This window comes from Manacus candei, unplaced genomic scaffold (assembly GCF_025592945.1).
Source record: "Manacus candei isolate 608988 ecotype Guabito, Panama unplaced genomic scaffold, ASM2559294v1 h1tg000076l, whole genome shotgun sequence".
NCBI classification, from domain to species: domain Eukaryota; kingdom Metazoa; phylum Chordata; class Aves; order Passeriformes; family Pipridae; genus Manacus; species Manacus candei.
Window position 1 is genome coordinate 3,245,461 of NW_026138124.1, and position 26,799 is coordinate 3,272,259.

The 26,799-nt window shown below is 50.0% G+C and overlaps 2 protein-coding genes across 9 annotated transcripts in view; one reads left to right on the top strand and one right to left on the bottom strand.

Moving 5' to 3' along the window:
- The window catches only part of LOC127480909 (uncharacterized), a 147,769-nt gene that overhangs the window by 64,653 nt on the left and 56,317 nt on the right, over window positions 1-26,799 (bottom strand). The gene's annotated exons all lie outside the window — the stretch shown is intronic.
- The window catches only part of TSPOAP1 (TSPO associated protein 1), a 49,579-nt gene that overhangs the window by 3,927 nt on the left and 18,853 nt on the right, over window positions 1-26,799 (top strand). For 6 of the 8 annotated variants that reach the window (XM_051809502.1, XM_051809503.1, XM_051809504.1 and 3 more), the window contains exons 3-17: window positions 262-438; window positions 3,632-3,886; window positions 7,279-7,386; window positions 8,232-8,315; window positions 9,680-9,769; window positions 10,582-10,704; window positions 11,073-11,177; window positions 11,908-11,958; window positions 16,755-16,938; window positions 17,223-17,443; window positions 19,585-19,694; window positions 21,530-21,639; window positions 23,033-23,848; window positions 24,346-24,497; window positions 25,266-25,835. In XM_051809502.1, the coding sequence (XP_051665462.1) occupies window positions 262-438; window positions 3,632-3,886; window positions 7,279-7,386; window positions 8,232-8,315; window positions 9,680-9,769; window positions 10,582-10,704; window positions 11,073-11,177; window positions 11,908-11,958; window positions 16,755-16,938; window positions 17,223-17,443; window positions 19,585-19,694; window positions 21,530-21,639; window positions 23,033-23,848; window positions 24,346-24,497; window positions 25,266-25,835 (3,156 nt within the window). Of the gene's footprint in view, window positions 1-261; window positions 439-3,631; window positions 3,887-4,896; window positions 5,007-7,278; window positions 7,387-8,231; window positions 8,316-9,679; window positions 9,770-10,581; window positions 10,705-11,072; window positions 11,178-11,907; window positions 11,959-16,754; window positions 16,939-17,222; window positions 17,444-19,584; window positions 19,695-21,529; window positions 21,640-23,032; window positions 23,849-24,345; window positions 24,498-25,265; window positions 25,836-26,799 lie in introns of those variants that run through there. The other 2 variants (XM_051809506.1, XM_051809509.1) reach the window with 2 other exon arrangements.

Sequence of the window (26,799 nt, forward strand, 5' to 3'; positions counted from 1 at the left end):
CTCCTCCACTGCTTGTCTGTCCTTTGGGGCCAGGCTGTTGGGGTGATTGGTGGTGGTGACTGAACACCCAGGAGTGACGGGGTGGTGGTTGATGAACAGCAAGGGGTGGTGGGGTGGTGTTTAAGGAGCACCAAGGGGTGGTGGGGTGGTGGTTAAGGAGCACCAAGGGGTGGTGGGGTGGTGGTTAAGGAGCACCAAGGGGTGGTGGGGTGGTGGTTAAGGAGCACCAACACACCTTTCTCCCCACTGCCCTCTGTGTAGGTCACTGCTCCAGTGGCTCTGAAGGGCTCCAGCCTGGAGCTGTGTAAGAAAGCCTTTGCCCGCCAGCGTGCCAAGGACCTGACAGAGCAAGCCAGTGCCCTCCTGGCCAAAGACAAGCAGATTGAAGCTCTGCAGCAGGAATGCCGGGAGCTGCAGGCTAAACTCTCGGCAGGGAAGGTGAGACACTTGCTGGGACATCACTCAGGGGCTGGGACAAGCTGTGCAACAGCAGTGATGGAAACCAGGCTCCAGGAAGTGGTGTGAGGGCAATTAACCCCCAGTGCAGGCTGAAAACAGACAGGATTTGATGTGTGAGTTGAATGGGGACACTGGGGGAGTGTGTGGCAGAGACACTGTCTGGACCCCTCTAACAGGCTGTTGGGGGCATCCCAGTTGTCCCTCTGTGAATTCATTTTCAGCAGCAACTAAAACCCTTCCCCTGGAAACCCCTGAAAAGCCACAGATACACACATTTTTCACAGGGCTGAGCTTCAACCAAGATGTAGGAGCAGGGCCTCCTTTTAAAGCATTTCTTTGGGAAGCCAACCAGCACATTCCCAAGAACCAGCCTAGATCCCACATCTTGAGCTGCAGCTTTCTGAGCACTCACAGCCACCACGAGACTGGTGGGTCCTGGGATGACTGTGACCGAGGCCACAAACCACCAGCCAGGGCTGGGTGTTCATGAAACCATCCCCAGTGCTGTGTCTGCACCTGGGCTGGTGATCTGCCTTCCCTTCAGCACCAGCACAGGCCATGCAGATATAAATGGTGGGATAAAAGGGATAATTCAGCTCACCCTGAGACAGAACTTTAAAACTGGTCATGTGTGTTGCTCCTCCAAAGCACTTCTCTGTGACAGCTCTGAAAGCAGCCTCTGCAGGCAGCTGAAGCTGGGGGAGATGGTTCCCACTCAAGGTGATAAAGTTTTGGGCAGATCAGCTACATCTGTTTTTCACAAGCTGGACAGTTTCAGTTTAGGTCAGTTCAAACTCTCCTGAGCAGCTCAGGAATGCTTGGGGTCCCACTGTTTTCCCCCTGTTTTGCTAATGCAAATGTGGCCAAGTGCCACCCTACATCCCTGCCCCCAGCTGAGCTGAGTGAACCCTTGCATTTCTACCTGCCCTACTTACATGATATTTAGGTGACAAATACTTCCTTGCTGAAAGCAGCTTTATTTTTGTTCCTGAGCTCCCCATATGTTCATTTTAACTACAGGTTCGAAGGTGGATTCTCAGTCTTACCCTAATGTGGGTCTAGTGGGGATAAGAGCAACTGGGTGTATTTGGTGTTTGTACAGAGCTGCTCCATTGATCCTTCCTGGCATTAAACCACAGGATAAACTTAACTTAGGTCTGACTGTGCCCTATGGTGTCAGCAAGAAGAAACTTCCTTCTCATCCCTTGAGTTCTCACTGCAGGCCCCTGCAGGAAGGGGAGCAGACCCTTTCCAAAGCCCTCTCATATTCCAAGCAGAGTGTGCTGGGCAACCTGACCCTGCCAGGGACAGGGGAGTGACAAATTGTGGAGGAATGGGACAAAAGCAGGTGAGCAGGATTCAGTATTGGCCAGGGAAATACATGTGGGTGCCACCCTCGGGGGTGACAAATTCAGCCACTAGGGCATGGGTGACCTGGTGACCACCCTGTCCCCAAAGGAGAGACAATCCCTGTCACTGCCACGGCACCAGGGACCGGGGACACCGATGTACGAGCAGGGAATCCACAGAAAAGAGAGTAAGAGAGGAGATCATTCTTTCTGATCTTGTTTTCCCCATTTTTCTCCCAAGCAAGCTCATTAAATTTTAATTTCCAGCTAGTTAAAATTCCAAATTCCCCTAATCTGTCTGCAGCATGCAAAATGCATTAGGCCAATGAAGGGGGTTTTATGCAGAGATATGATGGGCATACTCAGAGTTTGTAACCAAATCAGTTTTAATCTCGGGTATTTAAATCAGCACTAATTTTTCAGTAGCTGTGAAATGGATCCACTCAGTTCCCTGCAGTGGCAGGACAAACACTGGCCTTGTTTTGGCAAAGCCAGGGCTCTTAGGATGGGATAAAATGATTTCCTGAGATCACACTCCGGTGAGTGGCTTCCAACCAAACTCTACCTCTGGGTAAATCCAGGCTGCAATTTCTTGCAGGATGGATTCTTGGAAGCATGGGATGGGGGGGAGCAGTGAGGCAGCTGCAGGGGATGGGTATAATAGAAACTGAGGGGAGGGCTGAGCTCTTTTCCTCCTCCCTTGTTCCCCCAGGCTCCGGAGGCTCAGTTGGGAATAGCTGCCTATTTTTGGTGGGGGAAGGGAGATTTTATACACAGCCACAGCCAATTTTGCTTAAAGAACTACTACCCTGAGAGCCTGAACAGGGGGCTGGCACAGAGGAGGCCCAGCTGCTCACTTCTTGAATCTATAATCAGTTCCCTTTAATGGTGCCTCAGTTTCCCCCCTTGCACCATGAGAGTAACCACGGTTTTCTCCTCAAATTGTATTTTTAAAGCACATGCTATTTTTAGGGGGAATAAGAAGTGAACAGGGGAAAAGATTAAATTTGTCCTGGATACCAATTCTGCTTTGAATTCACCGGCTTAGGAGCTTTCCAGGGGAATGAGCAATGTCTCCTCCAGCAGCAGATTTGTAAAGACAGGTTTTCATAACCCGCTGTTGTACATGTGGACATGCAGGTACGTGTTTCTTCAGCCTCCTGAAGTCTGAAAACCTTTGAAGAACGAAACAAGCTGGTGACATATTCTCACTAGTTTTGTGAGAATCAGATTGGGCTGGTTTCCTTCAAAAGCTGCTGGGTTTGGGTCGGGAAGGGAGTGACCCCTTGTGCTAAAGATAGGGGCCTATCACTGTCTCTGACAAGGAGAGAAATCAAATAGTTTGAAAACCAAACATTATCCTGAGGGAGAACTGACCAAATCCCAGATGTTCTTCGTTCTTGCAGCCACTCAAAGCCCTCACCACCGCTGGGGCTGCAGCGCTTGCCAGCACCCACCCACGTCAAGGAGGGGAAGCAGCTCTGCTTTGGCTGGGACACGACGTGACATTATCCTGCCACGCTCCCTGCTGGCATGTGCTGAGATGGCACACGCTTGGCAAAGCCCTTCGTGCCGGGAGAGCTGCAGGAGCATTACAGGACCATTACAGGCTGGGGTTTACCTTCAGGAGGAAAAATGTATTTGCGTAAAGGAGGCAAAGTGAGCTTTGAGGCTTTAGAGACCCAGGAATCAGCAATCTGTGTGTGCCACAGTAGCTGGGTTCCACCAGCCTCTCCTCTTTTGGAGTGTGTGTGTGTTAAATGTGACCTGTCCCAGCTTTTGGAGCCTGCCAGTGACACGACACCGGGGTTGTTTTCCTGCAGGACGACCCTCGCTGCCTCAACGTCATCGAGTTCGACCGCCTGCTGCGGGAGTCCCAGCGGGAGGTGCTGAGGCTGCAGAGGCAGATTGCCCTCAAGAATTTCAAGGAGTGTCTGCGTCCCCCCAAAATGAGCCCAGGTAGTGCCAGGCCGAGCACTGCCCCACGCCTGGGACCGAACACCGGCAGCAAAGGTTCACCTCTGCCAAAGGAGGCCTCCTTGGGAGACCCGGCGCTGGGAGGGAGAGCTCGCAGGGAGGTGAGACAAGTGGGTCAGACATCAGAAAGTTTTGATGTTTAATTGCTCAATTAATTGCTGTTCTTAGGGAGTTTCACTTGGAGGAGGCGAGGGTTGTGGTTTGCATCCGCTGCACATCGGTGCTGTGCTGGTTTCCAAAGGGACTAATTCCAGTGCCAGCTCTCAGAGAGTGAGGAGGGACACAGGTGCTCCTGGCAGCACATGGTAGGGACACTGAACCATGCCAGGGGCTCAGTCCTGCTCCTTTTCAGAGCTCCCGTGCTACTTTTTCCAGCCTAGGAAACCGAGCAATGCTTCTCTTTCATAGAATTGTGGAATGGTTTGGGTCGGAAGGGACCTTAAAGCTCATCTCATTCCACCCCTGCCATGGGCAGGGACACCTTCCACTAGACCAGGTGGTGGAAAACTGCATCCAACCTGGCCTTGGACACTTCCAGGGACGGGGCAGACACAGATTCTCTACCCAATCTGTGCCAGTGCCTCACCACCCTCACAGCCAAGAATTCCTTCCCACTATCCCGTCTAACCCTGCCCTCCAGCACTGGGAAGCCATTCCCCCTTGTCCCATCACTGTCCGCCCATTTCCCCTCCCAATGTATGTTCCCACCTTTTGTGTATTCCTGTTGCTCCAGGAGGTCCCTACCTGAGTCCTAACCCTGCCCTCTGGCAGTGGGAAGCCATTCCCCCTTGTCCTGTCCCTCCATCCCTTGTCCCCAGTCCCTCTCCAGCTCTCCTGGAGCCCCTTTAGGCCCTGCAAGGGGCTCTCAGCTCTCCCTGGAGCCTTCTCTTCTCCAGGGGAACCCCCCCAGCTCTCCCAGCCTGGCTCCAGAGCTGAGGGGCTCCAGCCCTGGGAGCATCTCCGTGGCCTCCTCTGGACTGGCTCCAGCTCGCCCCAGAGCTGGAGGCAGCTCCAGGGGGGTCTCACCGGAGCGGTGACACAGAAGGGCAGAACCCCCGTGTTGTGCTGCCGCCGGGGCTCAGCCCAGGCCCGCAAGTCCCGCTGCCCGGCCCTGCCCGGCCCTGCCCGGCCCTGCGCGGCCCCTCCGCCCGCAGTGGTTCAGCCCCGCAGATCCGGGGCCGCCTCAGGGCGCCGCCTCCGCCGCGGCCGCGCAGCCGCCAGGTAAGGCCGGGCCGGGGCCGGGCCGGGCCGGGTCAAGGGGTGTGGGTGTGTGTGGGGCCGGGGGTGTGTGTGTGTGGGGCCGGGGGTGTGTGTGTGGGGCCGGGGGTGTGTGTGTGGGGCCGGGTGTGTGTGTGTGTGGGGCCGGGGGTGTGTGTGTGTGGGGCCGGGGGTGTGTGTGTGTGGGGCCGGGGGTGTGTGTGTGTGGGGCCGGGGGTGTGTGTGTGGGGCCGGGTGTGTGTGTGTGTGGGGCCGGGTGTGTGTGTGTGTGCGGCGGTGCCGCCTCGGGGCCGAGCCGCCCCCGGGCAGGGCCCGCCGGGGCCTCTGCGGGGCCGGGCCGCGGGTCCCGCTGTGCCCCCGCAGCCCCCGGGCGGCTCCTCGGGGTTTTGCTCCCGCGGGTTCTCCCGGTTCCCCCCCGTGTCCCCTGTGGGTTCGGGATACGCGTGTTCCCCCCCAGCCGCACCAGCTGCTCCCGTTTGTTGCCCCCCCGGGCCCTCGCGGCAGATGTGTTGAGTATATTCATTCCTCGCTCGTCCATTCCGAGTCACCCGTGGATTTATAACCCCCTTCTCCTTCAGCAATTTTTTTGTTGTTGTTTCTTTCCAGCCTCTCCCATTATTCAGCGCTAGCATCTTTGTCTCCTTTCCTTTGTGCCTTTTCCCTGCCGGTTTTGTGCTGGGGAGGACAACGCGCGGCACTGTCCCGGGCTCGGGCGTTGATTTATACGGTGGCATAATGAAGTTTTCTCTCCCTTCCCCAGTAGATCTCTTTGCCTTTTTGTCTGAGCACTGGGGCTCTATTAAACCATCACTTGTCTCTCTAATCTCTCAGTGTCACGAGGCCCTCATCGCTGTTTGTCTCTGCTGCATCGGTGCTTGGAGAGCACAGTTCCTGCTCCCTCCTTTTTTAGTCCTTTCATTTTTATTAGATATTTACCCGAGGAAAAAAACCTTCCCCCCTCACCCTGTGGTGTCTCAGTGTCTGCCAAAGCCTGTTAAAGCACCGCAGCTGAAGGTGTGAAGGTGTTCTGAGCACCCAAGCAGGTTCCTGCTGGATCTCCTGCACCCCTTTGCTTGCTGGTTTTTTGTCAGAAGAACTCTGTATAGATTTGTGAATGTGTCCTTGCCCCCAGTATAAGTTAGTTTGAATTATTTTAAGCACCTGCCTTATCTTAGTTGCGATTTCTATCCATTTGCCCAGAACAGGTGTCGAATGTAGTGGTCTGTCTTTCCACATTTGCCCACTGGAATATGCTTAAAACTCTGGAATACTCTTAAAACTTGGCATTTGCCACCTTCCAGTCAATTTGTATTAAGGCAGTGTTGGAGAAGTGACACTCTGCACGTATTGATTCAGTTCCTGCTGAAGCGAGAGATTCAATTCATGCCAGAGGGGGGTTCTTTGAACTCTTGGGTGTTATTAATCTAATCTTGGTTAATTATCTGATCTTGGTGATTTGTTACTGTGTATTTTGTTGGCTTCTACAGTTGTTCTTACAGGCAGTTCAGTTTGAGAGAGATCCTTAGCTCTGTCCCTAAAATCTGTTTAGCAAAAATAACTTTGAATGTTTAAAGCATTATCAAAGCCCTCTTTCTCCTGTGTGTCTCTGGCCTTGCTCTGCTGTCAGGGATTACTCTGGGCAGACAGTGTCCAGTCAAATACCAGTTGAGAGGGAAAATTCAGAGGATTAAAGGTTTGCTTGTCTGTAGCCCAAATGAAAAGGCATTTTGTTAGAAACTTGTGTACAATTGTGTACAGAAAATTGTTTCATTTGGTTTGGTGATGGCACATAATCCACGCAACTGCTGCCCTTTCAGTCCTCAGCTGCCAGCTGAGGTGGGACACTGTTTCTTGGTAGTGTTTGCTCTTCCCTGCCTTTCTATTGACATCTTCTCTGATTCCTGCCCTTTGAGGGCTGTGCTCTCCCATCTGACCATCTTTGTATTGCTTTGGGAGGGTCACGAAAGGTGTGGCTGCTGCCTCTCCTCAGGCACAAATGGGAACTGGGATCTGAGAGCTTCCTGGAGGCCACTGTTGCATGGGGGTGGTTCAGTCAAGCTGGACTGGTTGGCACTGGGCTCCAGGAGACTCCCAGCACAGGTTTCTGGTGGCACAGAGGTCCCTGGCACAGTGTCCAGCTTTCCCCATGCCCAGTGGTGCAGCTCAGAGATCAGGAGTCTCATGGGGAGTGTTGCTCTCCCAGGTGGCACTGCCAGGAGTGTGCCCTGCAATCCTGCCTGTCCCTGAGCTCTCTGGCATCTCTTCTGCTTTCCAGCTGGAACCAGGTGTGCAGCCACTGGGACCTGCCTCTGAAGGACATGAAAATTTCCCTCCCAAAAATGCAATAACAGGCCAAGAGACCAGAAAACAGATCCAGCAGCTGGTGAGTTGTGAACTTGGTTTGGGGGAAGGAATGCTACACTTTTTTATTTTTCTTGGGTTTTCCACCCAGATAGAGATTTTAGGGACTGAAGTCTTTTTAGGTGAAGCTGCTCTGGCAGAAGTGGGAAGCTTGGGGAATCAGTGGGACAACACAGGCCATCTGCATGGAGAGTGTTGCTGGGTGGCAGCTCCAGGTGCTGGGCTGGCAGGGGAATATGTCACACTAAAATGAGAGGAAAACATGCCAGTAGGTTCTGTGCTGTGCTTGGTTTAGTCTTATTTGAACTGGGGACAGATGTGGATGAGGAATATGTCCCTTGGGAATTTTTCCAGCAAATTATGACAGTTCACAGGGAGGTTTAGCAGCTCTTGTCTATCTGAGGAGCCAAGAGGTAGCTGCAGGAGTAGCTGCAGGTAAAGGTACATAAGCAGAGGATGTCTGTGCTCTGTTAGGTGTCATTTGGGTGAGAAGAGGGGCTGAAATAGCACAACTGATGTTTAAAGCTGAGAATTTTGCACAGCTCTGTCTTTTTGTCCCCCCCATCCTGTCTCCATACTGCTCTCTCCAAATAGGAACAGTCTGTGCAAGTGGGAAACAGGACTGTTTCCAGAAGATTAAAGGCTTGAGGAAGAGAGAAATAGTTGTTTCACTTAAAAAGTTTTTTAGTTTTCCTACACTTAAAAAAAAAAAATCTCCCTTGGTTTCTACATTGTTCAAGTTTGTCACAAAGAGATTTTTATGAGGAAATCAGATAATGCAGCACTGGGTCTGAGAGGCTGGCCTTGAATTTCCTATGCATTGTAAGAGTGTGCACTTGCTGATCTACTTCTGCTTGTTTCCTGCAGGAATTTGAACTCAAGAAAAAGCGCAAAAAATGTGAAAACCTTGAGCATGAAGTGAGGAAAAAGCATAAAAGATGCAAAGAACTAGTAAGTGTTCTTGTTGCCTGCTGTTGTGAGCGTGATGGGAGAAGAGGAGCTGGGTTGTTGTGTGTCTCTCTTGGATTCTCCAGCTCATCTTAGTAATGAATCACCATCTTTCTGGTTATTTGGACAGTGTCACAAATTTTGGGCTTGTTTATTTAGTCTTTCAGTTACCTGTGGGTTGAGTGCAGCCACATAAATCACTGGATGAAATTCCATGGCCTTTGATAGTTTGGGGAGATAATTAGCATTTTCACAGGCACTCCGGCACTCCAGACAAATACTGAAAGATTTCTGCACCTCAAGATGGTCGTTGCACAAACCCACAGTCCTTTTCCTGTGTTTCATATCTGTTGGCAGAAATCTTGCCTCTGTTTAATTCCAGGGAGGTTCTCCTGGTCTTAGCAAAGCACCCAGATTTCTCCCTTCTGTTGTTGCTCTGCTGAGCAGCTCTGGTGGCATTAGGGGCTGACAGTATATGGCTTCCCCCAGGGGTGCTGACCTTCTGAATAGATGTTTGATGTCTGTGGGTTGTTTAAGGAATGAGTTTGTCTTTGTATGTTGGTAGGCAGTCACTTTTGAGGGTCAAGAAGGGACCGACTCACCTTGAAGTACCAGGACTCAGCCTGTGTGCACAGGGAATTAGCTCCTGGAACAGCCAGAAAATATTTGATGATATGTAAAACCTTGGAATGGGGAAGTGTGTGTGTGTGTGTCATGTGATTATGCAACAGTTAAAGTCCTTTAGTGCTGTACAAAGTTGTTGCAGATGGACTGACCTGACAAATCCAGTGTCCCTCCGTGTGCCCACGGCCTGTGCTCAGGGGCAGCATTCCCTAATTCAGGGATAGCAGGCTCATGCTCTTAGCTCCAGACTGAATCCTGCTTTCAGAGTCAGCCATTTGGAACTCTGGACTTTGCAGTCTAGTGCTCTCTTTAGCATCATTTTCCCAGATAATTTTCCTTCCTTAACTGATATTTGTCAGGAAGACTCTGATCCTGAACCAGCAGTGAAACCTGAATTGCTGTGGGTGGAGATGGAGTTCTAGGCAGCAGCTTGTAAACAATGTGACACTGGAGCTGGGAGCTAGACAAGGAAATCTCTTTCTGATTCTGGGCTTTGAGGTTAAGAGAAGAAGAGAAGAAACTTGAGAGATCATAGAGTGGTTTGGGTTGGAAGGGACTTTAAAGGTCATCCAGTTCCAACTCCATCATCTGGCACAGAGGGCTGTTAGAGCAGTGCCTCCCCCTCCTCAACAGCATTCCACCAACATCCTGCACCAGGAAACAGGAGCAGTGGAGCTGCTCTGCAGAATAATTTGGGGGAGTTTGAGGGCCTTGGTGTAGTAATTCCCACTCTTTCTGGACAGGAGATCCAGCTGCAGGAGGTGCAGAGTGAAAATGCACGACTGGCCGAGGAGAACTTGCAGCTGAACGAGAGGGCTGGATGGGCAGGACAGGTAAAAGCAGCATCTTGGTCAGGTGGAGCATTGGCTCCTGCAAAATTCTGCTGGGAAGAACTTGCTAGTGTGCCAAGTTTTCAAGTTGCCAGCTGAGAAATGGTTTTGTGCTGATCTGGGTTTCTGTTCCCAGCTCCTTCTCTGGACAAGTATAATGCACAGGACTTGGAAAGTCACTTGTCACTTCCCTGTGTCAATTTGCCACCATGCATAAGGCTGATAATTATATTTAATATTAAATAACTGTTTAGTAACTGTTGTAAGTAGAAATGTTTGCCTTTGTAATCTGCATTGGTAATAGTCATCAGGCCATAGTACCCCCTGGAACTAAAATATGTGGCTGGAATTCCCTGTAGTAAGTGAAGAAGGTACAGATGATCTCAGCAGGCTGATGAATTTTCTGTCCTGTTTGTTCTTTGTGTTTAATTCTACCATGTAGGATGAAAAATGCTTTTAAACCTTTGTGCTTTCTTTTATCTCTTCATTATGTAGCCTGTTCCTCTCCCAGTTCCTTCCTCCTTGTAAATGGGGAGGGGAGATGATTCTAGTGAGAGAAACAGTGTGTGCAAATAAAGTGTTACACACTGAGGCTTGATAAATGCTTATTTATAAATAATAATTAATTAATTAATTAATTAATAAAAACCAGAGGGAGAGGAGGTTCATCATTTTGGTATCATTGCCAGTAGAAAGCAGGTCTGCAAATCAACCTATTGAGACACAGAAACAAATTGTCCTCAATCAAATCAAATCAGAAAATACAAGGAACGCCTCTGGCTGCTTGTGCTAAAACTACCAATCCTTCTCTCCAGGTTGAATCTGAGAATGCTGACCTGAAACTGCAGGTTGTTTTGGTGACCAAGGAACGGGATTCAGTGATTCAGACGAACCAAGGACTCCAAACCAAGCTGGAGAATCTAGAGCAGGTGCTGAAGGTCAGTGGGATCCACACAGGGAACTGTCCAGACAGTGCTGCTTTTGGATGGCACATGTTGTCTCTTTGCCTTTTTTCACCATTCCCTTGTCTCTGTGCTTCTGTTGGGAATTGTGCTTCTGCAGGATCCTAGAATGTGGCTTTCCAAAGTGGGAAGAGGTTTGGAAAGGCTGCTTCAGGGATTTGGGTGGGATGGGAAATAAGGTGGCCATCGCTTTGATGGTTGTCTCTGTGTTGCTCTGGCGAGTGGTGAGAGTTCTGTACTTCCTCCTGTGCAATGATGACATGAAGTCCAGGCCATGGTTGGCTCCTGGCTGCTGGTGGGACACAGGATTTCAGCAGTGTCCCTGTCTGTGCCTTGTTCTGCAGCACATGAGAAATGTGGCCGAGCGCAGGCAGCAGCTGGAAGTGGAGCACAGGGAAGCCCTGCTAGTCCTGCAGGAGAAGCAGGAGGAGGTCCGGCGGCTGCAGCAGGTGTGTGGGGGGTGGGAGGTGGACATTTTACCCTCTGAATCCCTGGAAAACAATGGATATGTTTCCTTGGATAAGCAGTGTACGGAGGAGGTGTGTGTGAGTTTACAGGATAAAGTAAACCAGGGCAGTGTCTGAGTGCTCTGGTACCTGAGCACAGTGAAGGGCTTTGCTCATCTGACCTCTCCCTGCTGTTTGTCCAAAGCCCAGAGGTGCTTTCAGACTTTAAATCATAGAATCATGGAATCATTAAGGTTGGAGAGGGCCCCCTAAGGTCATCAACTCCAACCACTCCCCCAGCACTACCGAGGCCACCACTAACCCATGTCCCCAAGTGCCACATCCACACATCTGTTAAATCTCCCCAGGGGTGGGGACTCCACCACTGCCCTGGGCAGCTGTGCCAGGGCCTGACCACCGTTTCAGTGAAGAAATTTTCCCAATATCCAACCTGCCCCTCCCCTGGCACAGCCTGAGGCTGTTCCCTCTCCTCCTGTCCCTTGTTCCCTGGGAGCAGAGCCCGACCCCCCCCGGCTCCCCCCTCCTGTCAGGGGGTTGCAGAGCCAGAAGGTCCCCCCTGAGCCTCCTTTTCTCCAGGCTGAGCCCCCCCAGCTCCCTCAGCTGCTCCTCATCAGACTTGTCCTCCAACCTATGAAGGGCTATGAGGTGGGATGACAGAAGTGAGCTCAGGTGGGTTCCTTTCTTATTTTCCCCCTTTCTTATTTCTCCTTAGGCACAGGCAGAGGCAAGAAGGGAACATGAAGGAGCAGTACAGCTTCTAGAGGTAAGGCAGAAGGAAACAAGAGGGACTAGTGGCTGCAAATTTTGGTACCTTTTGTTCTTATTACCAGTTTTCTTGATGCCTTTGGTGGGTTTTGTTGGTTCTTGAGCAAAATGCTGTAATGTCTTGATCAGATGCAATGTGTCACTGCTGAGAACAAGTGTCAGTGGTGCTGGCAGAGTAATATCTGGGGTCAGAGTTTTGAGGGATTAAATCCTGGCCTGCTCAGTCCTCACACAGATTTCTTCATTCAGATTTTGCTCAAAAACTCTTTCAGGGATGCATTAAATAATTAACCCCAGATCTGCCTCCTCCATTCTCCAGGATCATGTAAAGAGAGGAAGAATATTTGTGTCCCTGGGACTTGAAATTTCTCCTGTGTGTGTGTGTGTGTGTGTTTGCACTTTATGCTTTTTATTAGGGAAAAACAGGAGAAATGTGGCCTTTGCCTGAGTGAGGAAGCTTGAGGCAACTCCCCTGTCCTATTTACTCTGACATCCACATGGAACACACTCTGCTGACAGTGTAACAGTGCAGCCTGGCAGATGTGCTGGGCACTGCTTTGGGTTTGCTTGGCATTAGCTTGGTGTCAGTCAGGATGACTTTGGAGAAAAACTAGGCTGTGGATTCCTGGAGCTGCAAAGCCCAGGCACCAAATGCTGGAACTTGATGTGGAGATGTAGTGACTGCCAGAGGGTTGGGTGTGATGGGAAATGGAGCATCCTGTGCTCTCTCAGAGGTTTTCTGAGCACTAAAACACCCAAGAGGAGCAGAAGGCCTCACTGTCCACCCAGACAGTGGCATCTCCTGCTGCAGTGGTGACTTACAGTCAGAGGGGACAGGCTGAACTCCCTGTGCAGCTCTGGGGCTGTTGGGAGCCCAGGGTTGTTGACTGGGATGGGGATTGTCCTTGATGGAGGAGATTGCTCCATGGCTGCAAATAGCATCAACTTTGGAGGGAGCCTGGGCTGTGGCTGAGCTGTAGAACCCAAGAGTGCTGGACTCCTGCTAAATGGGATTGAAATAGTTGCAGGCTGGGTGAGTGTCATGGGGCTGTGACATTATGTGTTATCCCCTTGAAAGTTCATCCAGTCCCACCCACCTTCCACTAGACCAGGTTGCTCTAAGCCCTGTCCAACCTGGCCTTGAATTTTATAAAGCAGACCAAAGAAAGAGAAATTGTCATTAAAAGCTAGTTTAATGTGCAGCAACATTCATTTAAAGTACTTAACTCTAATCATTGTCAGCCCAGAACATCCATGAAGGGCAGAATTAGGGGGTGTGGAGTGCCTGTGCTGTGTGGTTTCATTTTCCCATGTGTTTGGGTTGCTTTTGGATGGGATGTTAATGAAGGATGAGTCCAGTCTGTTGAAATTTAGCAGAGTCATTGAACTCAAAGCACATGATGATTTGGAGGCCCTCAGAAAGGGCCTGGTTCTCTTATTTGTGCATTTGGTATGTGGGATTTGGCTTTTGTTTGGTAAGAATGAGGTGGGAATCTCAGTATGGAACAAGGCAGACACTGGATGTTGTGAGAAAACAATCCTGTTGAGACTGAGGGCTGGGTTGTGTTTGGAGAGTGTTGGTTTTGGAGTAGTGTAACTGCTGATGTGGTTTGACATCTCTTTTTGCTTTTCTTCTTGCTCCCAGAGTACCTTGGATTGCATGCAGGTACTGCTATAATCCTGTCAAATGGGACATTTTTCCCTCTGTCCTGACTTTGACAGTTGCTTGATAATTCTTGTTTTAGCTATACTCTGGAAAGGATTGCAAGAGTGTCACTGCCAAGAAATAAATGTGATTAAAGGAGCTCCCACCATGAGTTTGATGGAGCAGCTGCTTTTCTCTTTAAATGCTTTGCTTCCTTGACCAATTAGAATTAGGAGCTTAATTTTTTTTGGCACTTGCAGATTTTTAGAATTGCCCAGCTGTGCTCCTTCTCCACGTGTCACGTGCATTTAAAAGTCTTTTGGGAACTACTTGCAGTCCAGGAGTGAAGTGTTTCCTACAGAACCCAAAAGCAGTGGTGACACCATTGCAAGTGAGTGCTGTGGAGAAAAAGACAGGCCCTGCTGGCTTTGTAACTGGATGGAAGATGGGAAGCAGGGATTGTGGATGATAGTTTTCCCAGAAGAGGTAGGAACCAACAAAATTCCAGTGTGTGGGAGCTGTGCTAGCTGGTGATTTGGAAAGAAGGCTCCTGTGGAAGTGGTGGGGTTTGTAGCTGGTGGAAAACTGCTTGAACACCTTCAGATCTGACAGAGATCTCGTGAGTAACAGGGACATTAAATCCCAGGTAACACTGCCTGTGCAAAGGCACGTGGGAGGAGAGGCAGCCATGGCTAGACATGCCCAGTGGTGGGCTTGGAATTCCCTGTTGGAGCAGGAGGTGCAGGGTTGGAGGTAGGGGGACTTTAAAAAAAAAAAATCAGCCACAGTTCTGGTCAAAAAAGCAAGTGAAGTGTTGGGAGCTTTTGGAGAAGGACATTACTGGGGTGTGCCCACGTCCTGTGGAAGCTGCACCCACACTGTTGTGGAATTATGGCTGTTCCTCTAATCCCTTTGGCATCAGCCCTGCCTGGAGCAGGAGTTTGGACTGCACAGCTCTAGAGTTCCCCTTGAGCAAAGTGGAGATTCTCTCATCTCAAAAATACAGAGCAGAAGATACGGAGAAAGGTAACGAGGGACATGTGGAGGGAAAACATCACCTGGAGAAGTGGAGTAGAGCAGCCAAGAAGGAGAGAGTCTCAGAGGGTGGGGCTGAGCTGGTGGTGGTTGGCTGTGAAAAATCTCAGTTCCTGAATCAGGGGCTAAACTGAGCCCACCAAGCTCTGCTCCTGCTCTTGCAGCCTCTTCTGGAAATCCCACTGCCCAGGCCCAGTTGTGTGAGGCTCCTCTTTCTCCCCATTTTGGGTTGGGCATGGACACAGCAGTCTCCTGTCTTTTCTGTGTCTGAGGCTTGATTCCTGCTGGTTCCCTGAAGCTCCTGGCCTTATTTCCCTCTTCCTTATCCCCATTTCTCCCAGCACTGCCCTGGAAACCTGCTCTTCCCAGCTGTGATTCCCTGCAAGTAGCCTGCTAGAAATATACACTGTGTATGATGTGGCAGTAGGATTTAAGAGATGTTTGTATGTTATTTTGAATAACAGATCTAACAGACACCTGACTAATTAGGGATCTTGGAATTAAATTGTGAATTATCTGGGCTATTGGCTTGACCACCACTGTAAATAGATTTAAAGTGTGATTAATAAATTAACAGGACAAGGTACTGTTTTGATGCTATTAAACACAATATCCAGATGCATCTGCTGGCTCATGGCTCCTGAGAGGCAGAAAATCCCTTTCTGGTCCTGCAATGGAAATCCCTCTCTGTGTTCTTGTGGGCTGTGTCCCAAGGTGGGATCAGGGATGGATGTTGGACTTGGGGAAGCCTTACTTTGATCCAGTGCAACTGTTCTTCCTGTTGATGGTCTCTTTTCTTTATTAAGATGTGTAGGAGAGAAGCATTTATGTGAAAAATCTAAACTGTAAGTAAATGCCAACCCTCAGGATTGCAGAGGAATCCTGTGCAATGGGATTTAGTAAACAAGGAGTTGACTCTGAGCAGGTGGAGAACATGGACACTTCAGGAAGTTACTTGTGGCATCTGATTTCAGTTCAGAGACTTTCCTTAAAGCCTGAGAGCACCCAGGGAGTCGTGAAGGGAAACAGAGACAAACTGGAATTAAAAAAAAAACACCTGGGAAATAAAAATTCAGGCACCCCCATGAATAGGAAGTGGCTCCAAAGGTTTTGTGTTGCTCTGAGACCACAGAGAAAGCTTTTTCCAGGTCAGGTGTGTTAGAGTTGGAAGGAGAGAAAAGAACTTCAAACGCGTTTCGTAGAACGGAAGATTTTGAGGAGCGCAGTGCAGTCATCTGTTATGGAGCATCTTACCTACAAAAAAGAGTGAGGAGAGGGAAAGGAGCAGTTGCATTGTCCTGGGAATTCATGTGCCTACCACTGGGAGAACGTGGGGATGTGTAAGGACAGCCAGGACTCAGCAATGGTTTATAAGGGGAAGTTCTAGAGACGGTAGGAGGAGAATCTCAGAAAATACAAATGGTAGGAATGTGTCCTTTCCTCTCCAGAGATTTCCCCTGCATCTCATCTTGTTGAGATGTAGCTTTCTGGGCCTCAGCAGGAATTTTCCTGGAGCAATTCCTCCTTGTGGGACCTGGTGGGAAAGTGTGTGGGCTTCCACATCAAAGGAATGTTCTGCAACACAGGCCAGGGTGATCTCTGCCCTTCCTGCTGCCTGGAGGAGCCAAAATCTGCAGGGACAATCAGGAGTCCTGCCCAGAATGGTGGGGAGGGCAGGGTAAAGTTTTGGGAGCTTGCTGGAGCCTCTGCAAGTATGGATGAGATAGAACACTGGGAGAGCAATTCCTCTGGGTGATGTGACTTTAATCCTCCCAGAAATGCTCCAGTCTTTTCTTTTCAAGGCTTATTTATCTGTGACTTATCACATCTGGTCTTGTGCAGGGCTGGGACAGGATATTGAAGTTCAAACCCAGCTTTTCAGGGATAATTCCTAGCAGAGCTTGCAGTCAGTCCCCTCACAGATGAGGAGCTTCAGGTTTTCAAAGGTACTAAAGCTGTGGAGCTGCCAGTTCCCCAATCCTGTTTCTGGGCAGGGCATTTAAAAGCATCCTTTGAAGTCTGGGACCCACTGGAAAGACGCAGCAAAGGCTGTTTGGAGCCTCACTGGTGGCTTTGCTGTGGGTTTGTGCCTCATCCCGTGTCTCTCCTGCCAGGCCCGGGTGAAGGATCTGGAAGATCAGTGTCGCAGTCAGACAGAGCAGTTCAGCCTCCTGTCCCAGGAGCTCCAACAATTCTGGCTCCAAACGGGAAAAATCGACCTTCTCACCTCCACTCTGGTGACTTCAGAGCTACCCCTTGCTCTGTGCAGCTCCACCCCACAGCCCCCCTGGGAGAAGGGTGAGTGCTGGACATGCCTGGGAGTGTTTTCACAAATGAGTTGACGTTCCCAGAAATGGGAAGGGGTGAAGGAAATAACGCGAACGTTTAGTTAAATTTTGGGATCTCCATCTCTCTCTGTTGTCAACACTCCTGGTTTGTTTTGTAGTCATAAAGAGAATTTGGCATTTCTCTGACCAGAGTGTCCAGTCTCTTAAATGAGGCACATTTGTAGAGACTTGTGCTGCTCGTTGCTTATCCTGGATCCTGCCTGTGGCTCTGACTAATGGCTGATTTTATTGCAGAATCAACTGTTCCTGGGTTGCTCCCTCACCAGAGCACTAAGAAGGCTCACAATGAAGTTGCTGAGGAGTTGGAGTCATCCCTTAGGGTGCCTGACACCCCTGGGGGCTCCCCAGCTGCTCCCACCAGTGCTCAGAAACAGGCCAAGAAAGTGGAATCTCAGTCCAGCTCTTCGAAATCAGAGTCCATGCACAACAGCCCCAAATCCTGCCCAACTCCAGAGGTCAGTATGGGAGGCCCCTCTGTGGTCTGTGCTTTCCAGAAGGGAATAAATGCACTGCTGAGAGCACCAGTAAGGCTGCACAGGTTCCCCAGTAAGGCTGCAGTCCTTCCTTCCTGGCTGCCTGAAGAAAATGGGAAAAAAACAAGAGAAAAGCTGTAGGAAAGTAGTGAAAAGGCCTTGGGTACCATGGCTATAATGCTGATTTCAACGTGTTACTGAGCTCCTGGAAGGAAATAACTGGCTGGACAGTGTGAGAAGGACTGGGATGGGGAGGTTGATTGGTGGGAAGTGTGGGAAACTCTTGCTAAGCTTCCTTGTGCCATCTCAACTGCCACTAAAGCACAAAAAGGCTACAAACTGGAGTTCTTGGCGTGCTGAGCAGCTGTGTCCAGACTACTTTTAGCCTTGAGCTGTGGATGAGGAGCTCAAACTTCTTTGCTGGTGAAAGAAACCATGAAAAGACACCAAGTTTGTGCTAAGAGGGCTGGAATTAATAGGCTTTGCTTGTTTGTGCCCCCAAGATCTCATGGGAGGTTGGTGCTTCTCCTCCCCAGGAGCTCTTGGGTGGTGGTGTGGGTTCACACAGAGTGTTTGATGCTCTGTGTACATCACTTCAGGGGACAGCTCAGGGTAAAGCAGTGCTGGGATGGTCTGGGTGGCAGTTTTGGGGTTTTTGGTGTTTCCTGGGCACTGAAACCTTCTTAGTCTCACTGTAGCTATGGAGGGCACTGATGTGTTGAGCTGAGGGCAGGTCATTAATGAAGGGCTGCTGTGGGAGGCAGTGCCCACCACTGTGTAGGAGCTCTGGGAAGTGCCATGTTCAGAGACAAAGGGAGGGACAGGCAGGAACTGCTCTCAATTCTGTAGTGGGAAAAAATCCTACCTTTTAACTCCAGAGAAAGCTTGGAAGCCCCCATGCCTCCCTGGAGAGGTAAGTGCCTACAGAGTCAGTGTGGGATCCTTGGAAAAGTGTGTGGAGCGTTTGGCTCCAACAACACACAGTTATGGGAACACTCCAGGCTGCTAAAAGCTGCTCCATCTGGGTGTCTTTTGGCTGTTACAGGTGTGTTATCCCAGGACAGGGGGCAGGATTGCTTTACAAGGAGTACACTGCCTTGAAAAGATGCTCTGGACTCCTTCAGAGATTAACTTTGGTACTTCACGTACTAGAAAAACTACTTTATATTCTGCTACCTGCAGTGGGTCTCCATCAAAAACACATTTGCCTCGAGGTCTGCTTTCAAAAGGCAACTTGAGTTGGTTCATTGGCACCATTTCAAACAAACCCAGGCGAGTGCATTTGCTCCAGAAGGAGGGTTGGGTTACACAGCTCATTGCCACTGGATGAAAAATTCCAAAATGTTACCAGGATCAAAAAGACTGAGGTAAATTTCCCAAAGGTGCTTCTGCCACCAAATGCCTTGAGGGTGCAGCTTCCAGCTTAGGAAATCCAGAAGTAGCTGAGGGCTGGGAAGGGAGAGGCTGTAGCAGGAAGATGAGTTTTGTGCCTGCTCTGTCTCTTGTGCTTTTTGTTCAGTGTGATGGCCCTACCAGTTCCACCCAAAGCTCTGTCTGATGTTGGTGAAAGTACATAAACATCATATTGAAAATTTACAGGTGCTGGAGGGGAACAAAAGCACTTGGAGACCTCAACATCTAACAGAGCTCTGAGGTCTCCTCTGTCCAGGTTTGTGTTGCACACAGGGACAACTAATGTTTCAAGGTACAAGAAATAAATAGACTGAATTATGGATGTGTAGAGTGGGAGAGGTCTCCAGAGTCTCTAGTCCAGAGTCCTGCTCCAGTGGGACTGTCACCAGCACTAGATCAGTGTGGCCATGGCTTTGCTGACCTGAGGCTACAAGTTCTTGAAGAATGGAGATCCCACAGCTCAGTGGGAACTTTTCCCAAACCTACATCACCCACCTGGGCAAGGAGTTTTTCTTCATGTCTGGCTGGAACCCCTGAAGCTGCAACTTGGAGCTGTTGCCTCCTATTACTACTTCTTCACCTAAAAAGTCATTCTTCCAGATGGTCCTTAGCCCAGGGGCCACCAAACATGAGCTTGGGGGACTTGTTCACTGATATTTGACCCCTTTGAGTGTTCCTTTACTCAGATCCTTTCTCTTCAACGTTTTTAGGTGGACACTGCAAGTGAAATGGAAGAGCTGGATGTTGACAGCATCTCCCTCATGCCAGAGCCAGGCAGCCAAGGCCCTGCAAAGCTCCAGGTGTTCTTAGCTCGATACAGGTACTGAGAGCTCATTTCCTGTGGTCTGTGTGGTTACACAGGTTATCTCAGAGTTGTCTTCTTTACACTCTTCCCTTGAATTCACCCTGTTAGGAATGGATAATATTAGGTTGGACCACGTATCTTATTCCTCCATGGGGTTTGCAGGCTGGGAGAGCTGGGGGGGTTCACCTGGAGAAGAGAAGGCTCCAGGGAGAGCTGAGAGCCCCTTGCAGGGCCTAAAGGGGCTCCAGGAGAGCTGGTGAGGGACCTGGGACAAGGGATGGAGGGACAGGACAAGGGGAAATGGCTTCCCTCTGCCAGAGGGCAGGGACAGATGGGATATTGGGAAGGAATTGTTGGCTGTGAGGGTGGGGAGGCCCTGGCGCAGGTTGCCCAGAGAAGCTGTGGCTGCCCCATCCCTGGGAGTGTCCCAGGCCAGGTTGGATGCAGTCTTGCACCACCTGGGCTAGTGGAAGGTGTCCCTGCCCATGGCAGAGGGGTGGAATGAGATGGTTTTTAAGGCCCCTTTCAACCCAAACCATTCCAGGATTGTATGATTTGTTGAGACCTGTTATTTCCTGCACAAGCAAGGCTTAGCTCAACAAAAGCACAGTAAGCTCAGTAGCTGTTCAGTGACCAGCCCTGTGTGAGACTTTTCCTTTCTTTCAATATGATACTGTATTGAAAATTCAGTTTGAATTGACATATTCCTTGAAATGTCTATTTTTTTTTTCAGAATAGTCCAATACATTTTCTCCCAAGAAATCTTATTCCAGCAATTAAGAAAATTTCAGCCTAGAATGCCTGAAGTTTTTGGCCAAAATCTTTCTGACTGTAATTTTTAAAGGACAGGGGAAAAAAAACCACAAAATAAACTCAATTTTTTTCTGTTACTAACTGTTTCTGTCCACTGAGCATCATGGTCAAACTCATTACTATTTACAATTCAAAGAGTATTGACATATCCTTCAGCTTTTAAACTGGGGATTGGAAGGAAGAGACTTGGGATGATTCTGTGCTTGTGAGGAGCACATCAAATCTGACCTGTGTCTTCTTGTCAGAGTCTTGAGTACATAAGGTCTCTGTGAGCTGAGGGAGACCTTAACATTGCTTTGGCATGAAATCCCTTTTAAGGGCTAAAAAGCAGGAATTGGTAGGAGGTGTTTGTAAAGATGTTTTTCACGAGGCATTTTCCTGTGACATGAGGCCCTCTGATGATCTGAGGATCCCTGGATAGGCAGGTTAGAATTACCTGCAGACCAAATCATATCACCAGTGTATTTATAACTGTCATGCCAGTGAAGCTTTTGGATTGCTGTTTAAAATATGGAGTTGGAGCAGGAGAGGGAGGCACCACAACCTCTCTGTGCAGCCTGTTCCAGTGCTCGGTGACCCTCAGAGGAAAGAGGTTTTTCCTCAGGTTCAGGTGGAAGTTCCTGTGTTTCAGTTTGTGCCTGTTGCCCCTTGTCCTCTCTCTGGGGACCAGTGAAAAGAGCCTGGTCCCATCCTCTTGACACCCACCCTGAAGGTATCCCTTTCAGTTGTTTCTTCTCCAGGATCTGAATCCCAGATCCCTCAGCCTTTCCTCAGGAGAGAGATGCTCCAGTCCCCTCATTGTCCTCATATCTCTGTTCCTTCAGATGTCACAAGACATCTGTTCTGCTCCTCAGAAAATTACCTGTTTTTAATTATTATTGTGTGTAGACTGTAGTTTTGACCTTTGCCTGTGGAATTTGCTGCTTGCACGAGTGGATGAATTCCCAGTGAATTGAAAGCTTGTCAACATCACAGCTCAAATGTGTTGCTGGGCAAGTTCCTATACAAATTAAGTCTTCCTACTGTAAATATTTCAGCTACAATCCTTTTGATGGACCTAATGAAAATCCAGAGGCAGAGCTTCCACTGACTGCTGGAGAATATATTTACATCTATGGGGACATGGATGAAGATGGCTTCTTTGAAGGTGTGTTCTAACAGAATGAAATGTGGCTGAACTCCTGTGGAGAGTTGATCTCTCTCCAAAAAATGAGAGAATTTAGTGAATCTTGAAACCTCAAGATAAAGGTTTTCTGCCCAAAGTTAGTTTGTTAGAGGGAGGAGCAGATTCTGTTGGAAAGAGTCTATTTATGTCATGATTAAATTAAGTCTAAAACGTGAAATCCTGATCTGATTTCAGTGGGAATTTAGCCACTGCTGTCAGCACAGCTCCAGATTTCATCCCCATATGGTTCCTCCCTCTCCATGGAGAGGAACACGTTCAGCCCCAGGCAGATGGGCTGTTTCCCTCCTCCCAGGGGGGCTGTGTGTGAGCCAGAGCTGCAGCAGGTCATGGTCTCCACTGGCTCCTGCTCTTGTGGCAGAGAGGGGCTGAGACAATCCACCCAAACTACAGTTGTGATCCCCCTTGGTGTCACACAGCGGGTTTCTGGTTTGGCCCCTTTGCAAACGTGATCCTGGTTGATTAAGAGGCAGATGGGTTTGAAACCAAGAATTGTTGGCTGTCAATTTGCACTGGGGTTTTTGTGGAGCCACTTGAGGACTGAAGGATCCTAATTTTCCTGAGGTGCTTTGCAAGAGCTGAGGCAAATGCATGGGTGTTGCACTGCTTGCTCTGTGACTGCTCTGCCTCCTTTTTTTCTTTCTTTCTTTCTATTCCCAAGCTTCTCATGTATTCATTTATTTGTCTTTTTATTTCTTGTTTAAAGAATAAAAAGGTTATTCTTTACTAACCTGTTCTGCTTTCCCTGCTCTCAGTTGATTTGCTGTAGGTAGAGTTTGGAAGGGTGAAGGCAGTGCAGTCCCTACTCCTCTGTGGTTTGGGGGACCAGGTGCTGTGTGTCCCTTGTCCCCACAGCTGCTTTTGGGACACCTTTAGTCCAGGAGCTTAAGAAAGGAGGGAGCTAAAAGGAAGCCCAGTGCTGAATACAGAGCTGGAAAGATGGACTTTCTTGAGGAAGTACTACAAACCCTAAATCTCTGTGGCTGGGAGAAGACATAAAATCATCCATCTGCGTAGTTTGGGAAGGCTAGAAAAGTTAGTGAAGGAGCTGTGGTGAGGAACAATGGGATAATGAAGAAGGAGAAACCCTTTAGCTAATTACACAACTCAGCTTTTCACTTACTTGGCTCTGGAATGTGTGGAGCAGTGAGTCTTCTCAGTGTGGCCATTGGGATCTAACAGGGAAGCCCTCGGAAGTGCAGGAAACATTGCCAGGAATAACCTCCCGGAGGTTTTTTTCCTTCCTGAGTGCAGAGCAGTTGTGACCCAGCATGGATGTTGTCCCATAGTCCTCACAGATGGGTTGGAAGGCTGAATGGCAGGGGCAGTGGTAACAGGTCTCCTGTTTTCTGTTTAGGGGAGCTGATGGATGGCCGGCGAGGGCTGGTCCCCTCCAATTTTGTTGAGCGGGTTTCAGATGATGACCTCGTGACGTTTCTGCCTCCGGAGCTGAATGATCTCACCCATAGCTCATACCAGGAGAAAAGCTTGGTCAGTGCAAGCACCAGCAGTGGAGATAAGAGTGATTTCTCCATTGAAGAGAGTAGCATCAGCCCGCTGGCCAGTAGAGCAGAAGGAGACCAGGAGGAGCCCGTTAGTCACACAGCAGTGCCTTACCCACGAAAACTGACTCTGATCAAGCAGCTTGCCAGAAGCATAGTTGTAGGCTGGGACCCACCTCTTTTGCCAGCTGGCTGCCCAGACATACAAAGCTACAACATCTATGTGGATGAAGAGCTACGTCAGAACGTGAAGAGTGGCCTTCAGACCAAAGCAGTGATTGAGAAGCTGGACTTGCAGAGCAAGGCCTACCGCGTGTCCGTGCAGGCGGTGACCGAGCGCGGCAGGTCCGACAGACTGCGCTGCACCTTCTTTGTGGGGCAGGATTTTGGGGTGGCACCCACCATGCTCAAAGTCAGGAGTGTCACTGCCACGTCAGCAGAGGTCATGTGGCTCCCTTGCAACAGCAACTACAGCCACGCCGTGTACCTCAACGGGGACCAGTGCGACGTGACCAAGCCCGGGGTCTACTGGTACACCTTCCACAACCTGCAGCCCAGCACCCAGTACGTGGCCAAGCTGGAGGCCAGGCCCATGAAAACACCCTGGGAAGAGGTGCCAGAGGGGCAGGAGCAGGACTCAGCTGTGATTCACTTCACTACCCCACTAGCAGGTATCCCATGCAGCGCTCGGAGCCGTGCGCTCGGCCGTTCCCTTGCTGGGAAGCCTTGGGATGAAGGGAAGCCAGGTTGATTAGGTCCCAAAGCCTGAGGTGCTGTACTGTTTTGTCTTAATGTTTTTCTTCTTTCTTTTTTTTACAATTTTATTACCCCCTTTGCTTTGGTTTGCTCTGGGAAGACCCCCCCCGTGCATGCCTGCCGGGCAGGGCAGGGGAGAGCTGGTTTGCCATGACCTCGCTCGAAGGGTCGCTGAAGCTTGGCCTCAGCTACTTTTGCAAAATTCTGTTTTCTGTGCATTAAAGCTTTCACAGAACAAGAGCACCTTGTTTCCTCTGGCTCTGCCTGTCATTTCCCAGGACTAGCCTGGCTGTTCTGGTTCAGTTCTCCTGTGGCAAAGCTGGTGTGGGAGTTTGCTCTTTGAGTCGAACCAAAGTTGAGCTTTATGCTGTAGCCAGGTAAGCAAGAGGAGCGTGTTTTTGGTCTTTCACAGGCACACCTGATGCTCCTTTGGATGTCCAGGTAGAAGCTGGTCCCTCTCCAGGTATCCTTGTTATCAGCTGGTTACCTGTCACCATTGATGCCGAGGGATCTTCCAACGGGGTCCGAGTCACCGGCTATGCCGTGTACGCCGACGGACAGAAGGTTGGTGCTGGGCAGGAGGGGCTGGGACTGGAGTAACAGGCAGTGTCACAGCCTCAAAGCATGGAAAGTTGGATCCAGAAGCGTGTCCTGATGAGACAATCCCAGTCCTTAGCCTGGAAAGGAGTGGTATCAGGGAGGGGCATTGTTTGGGGGGTGTGATACACACCAGAAAAGGCATCTCTCCAGCTTTTTGATGTGGTTTTGATGTAGCTAAGCTGGGAAAGCTCCTGTGGCAGGACCTTTGAGTAGCAGAACAGGACAATTAGTGTCAGTCTCCTCTGCTCACCTCAGGCACTGGCCTGATCCTTGGGGAAGGAAGGAGCTCAGTGAGTCCACAGGCCATGGACAGAGCACTAGTTCAAGGACACAGCCCTGGGGCTTGTCTCCAGACTGTAAGGAGTGAGGTGTAGTTCTCCATCAAGAAAGGTGCATCAGAAGCAATGTGACCAGCAGGGACGGGGAGGGGATTTTCTCCACTCAGGTGAGACCCCACCTGCAGTGCTGCCTCCAGCTCTGGGACACTGACATCAGCAGGAGCAAGTCCAGAAGAGGGGCAAATATAGTCATGTTTTATAGAATATCCGGTTTCTCATATGGTTATGGTAACAATTTCCCTTTACTGTTCATTCTACCCTCAGAAGGTGAGAATTCTGCACACCTACTCTCCAGAGCTTTGGTGTCTGTCTTAACTTTGGGTCCGGAGTTGTTCTTCTCAGAAGGGCTCAGCTGTGCACAAACAATAATTCCTCCCGGTTCTTCTGCTCCCAGGTGATAGAAGTTACTTCTCCAACAGCTGGGAGTGTCCTGGTGGACCTGTCCCAGCTCCAGATGTTCCAGGTGTGCCGGGAGGTTTCGGTGAGGACGATGTCTCAGTACGGGGAGTCGGTGGATTCGGTTCCAGCCCAGATTTCCTCGCTCTTGCTCCGAGCCTATCCCTGCACTCCACCTGCCTCCACCACTGTTACCTCCAGGCTGCCCAGGGGCGTTCCCAGGGGCTCCCTGCCTGCCCACAGCCCATCCACACCCCCCACTCCTGCGCTCCTGCTCCGACAGAACATTCCTGCTGAGAGCTCAGATGCCAAATTGACTGATGTCTCCTCCGGCCCTGCCGGCCCGGCGCGGGCTCTGCCAGAGAAAGCCTCCTCAGCACCACACCTCTCCTCTCCCAGTGCTCCCTTGGTGCAGGATTTGGGCACTTCCCCACAGGGATTGGATGCTGCAGGAGACAAGAAATGCCTGTCTGTGCCTCCCCAGCAGGCTGGGAACACAGTGCTCCATGGGGAGGGCCCTGCCAGGGAACCAGGATTACAAGGCCTGGGAGAAGGCACAGAGGTGCAGGTAAGTGCTGCCATCTCCTGCCCAGTGCCATGTGTGCTGGCAGGGGGAATGGAACAAATGCCACTGAGCATCTTTCTGTGGCATTCTTGCCTTTGGGTCATCATCCAGTGGTTGGGAAACTCTCAGGGAGTTTTGGCTGATGTAGTGTACAGGTGAGGCTCACCTCTTGATCACATGTGCAAACAGATCAGAAACAGAGTCAAGAAAGCAAGAATTTGCAGAGTTAGAGGGTGATAAGAGTGTTCCCTCCTTTGTAGAGCGAAGTGGGTCGTCCCAGGATGGAAATTGTCCTTCTCACTTGAGATGTGAGTGTTGCTGTCAACAAAGGCAAACAGCTGTCAGATGAGACATGAGATCAGGCCCTGTCTGGCTTTTGTCTGAGCCCAGGGGATATTTAAAAGCTTGGCAATGCAGTGTTTGAATCTCCCTGGAGTCTGATCCTTCAGTATTTTCAAAGCAGATAAGGACAAGATTGTGCTCCATCGCAAAATGCAGGGAGGCTCCCTTGGAGTGAGAGAAAGAGGGGGTTGATGAAGGCCCATCTGCCTTACCCTCCTTGTTCCTGGGGCTCCATTCCTCCATCTCCCAGAGGTTTTCTGAAACACCAAACTGAACTGGTTTAAAAACAGATGAAAAATCTCTGTAATCCAACTAGGATTAGGATACCTAATCAGGAGCTTGTTGTACTTTTCTGTGTATGTTCTTCTTCATTAATTCCCCTTTTCTCCACAGCCTTTACAGCTCCAGGGTAGTGCCAAGCCAACCTGCCAGGGAGGATGTGGGACATTCCTCTGGCCTATGAGAGTGGGAAATGACTTTGTACAGTTTGGGCTCTTCTTGCTATTTTTAAAGTAGTTATTGTCAGTACAGGTCTGGGGCTTTACCTGAGCCAGGTGTGGTGGCCAGAGCTGCAGCAGTAGAAGCACCATGTGTCCCTTGCTCCAGGGCTGGCCAACCTTCCCAA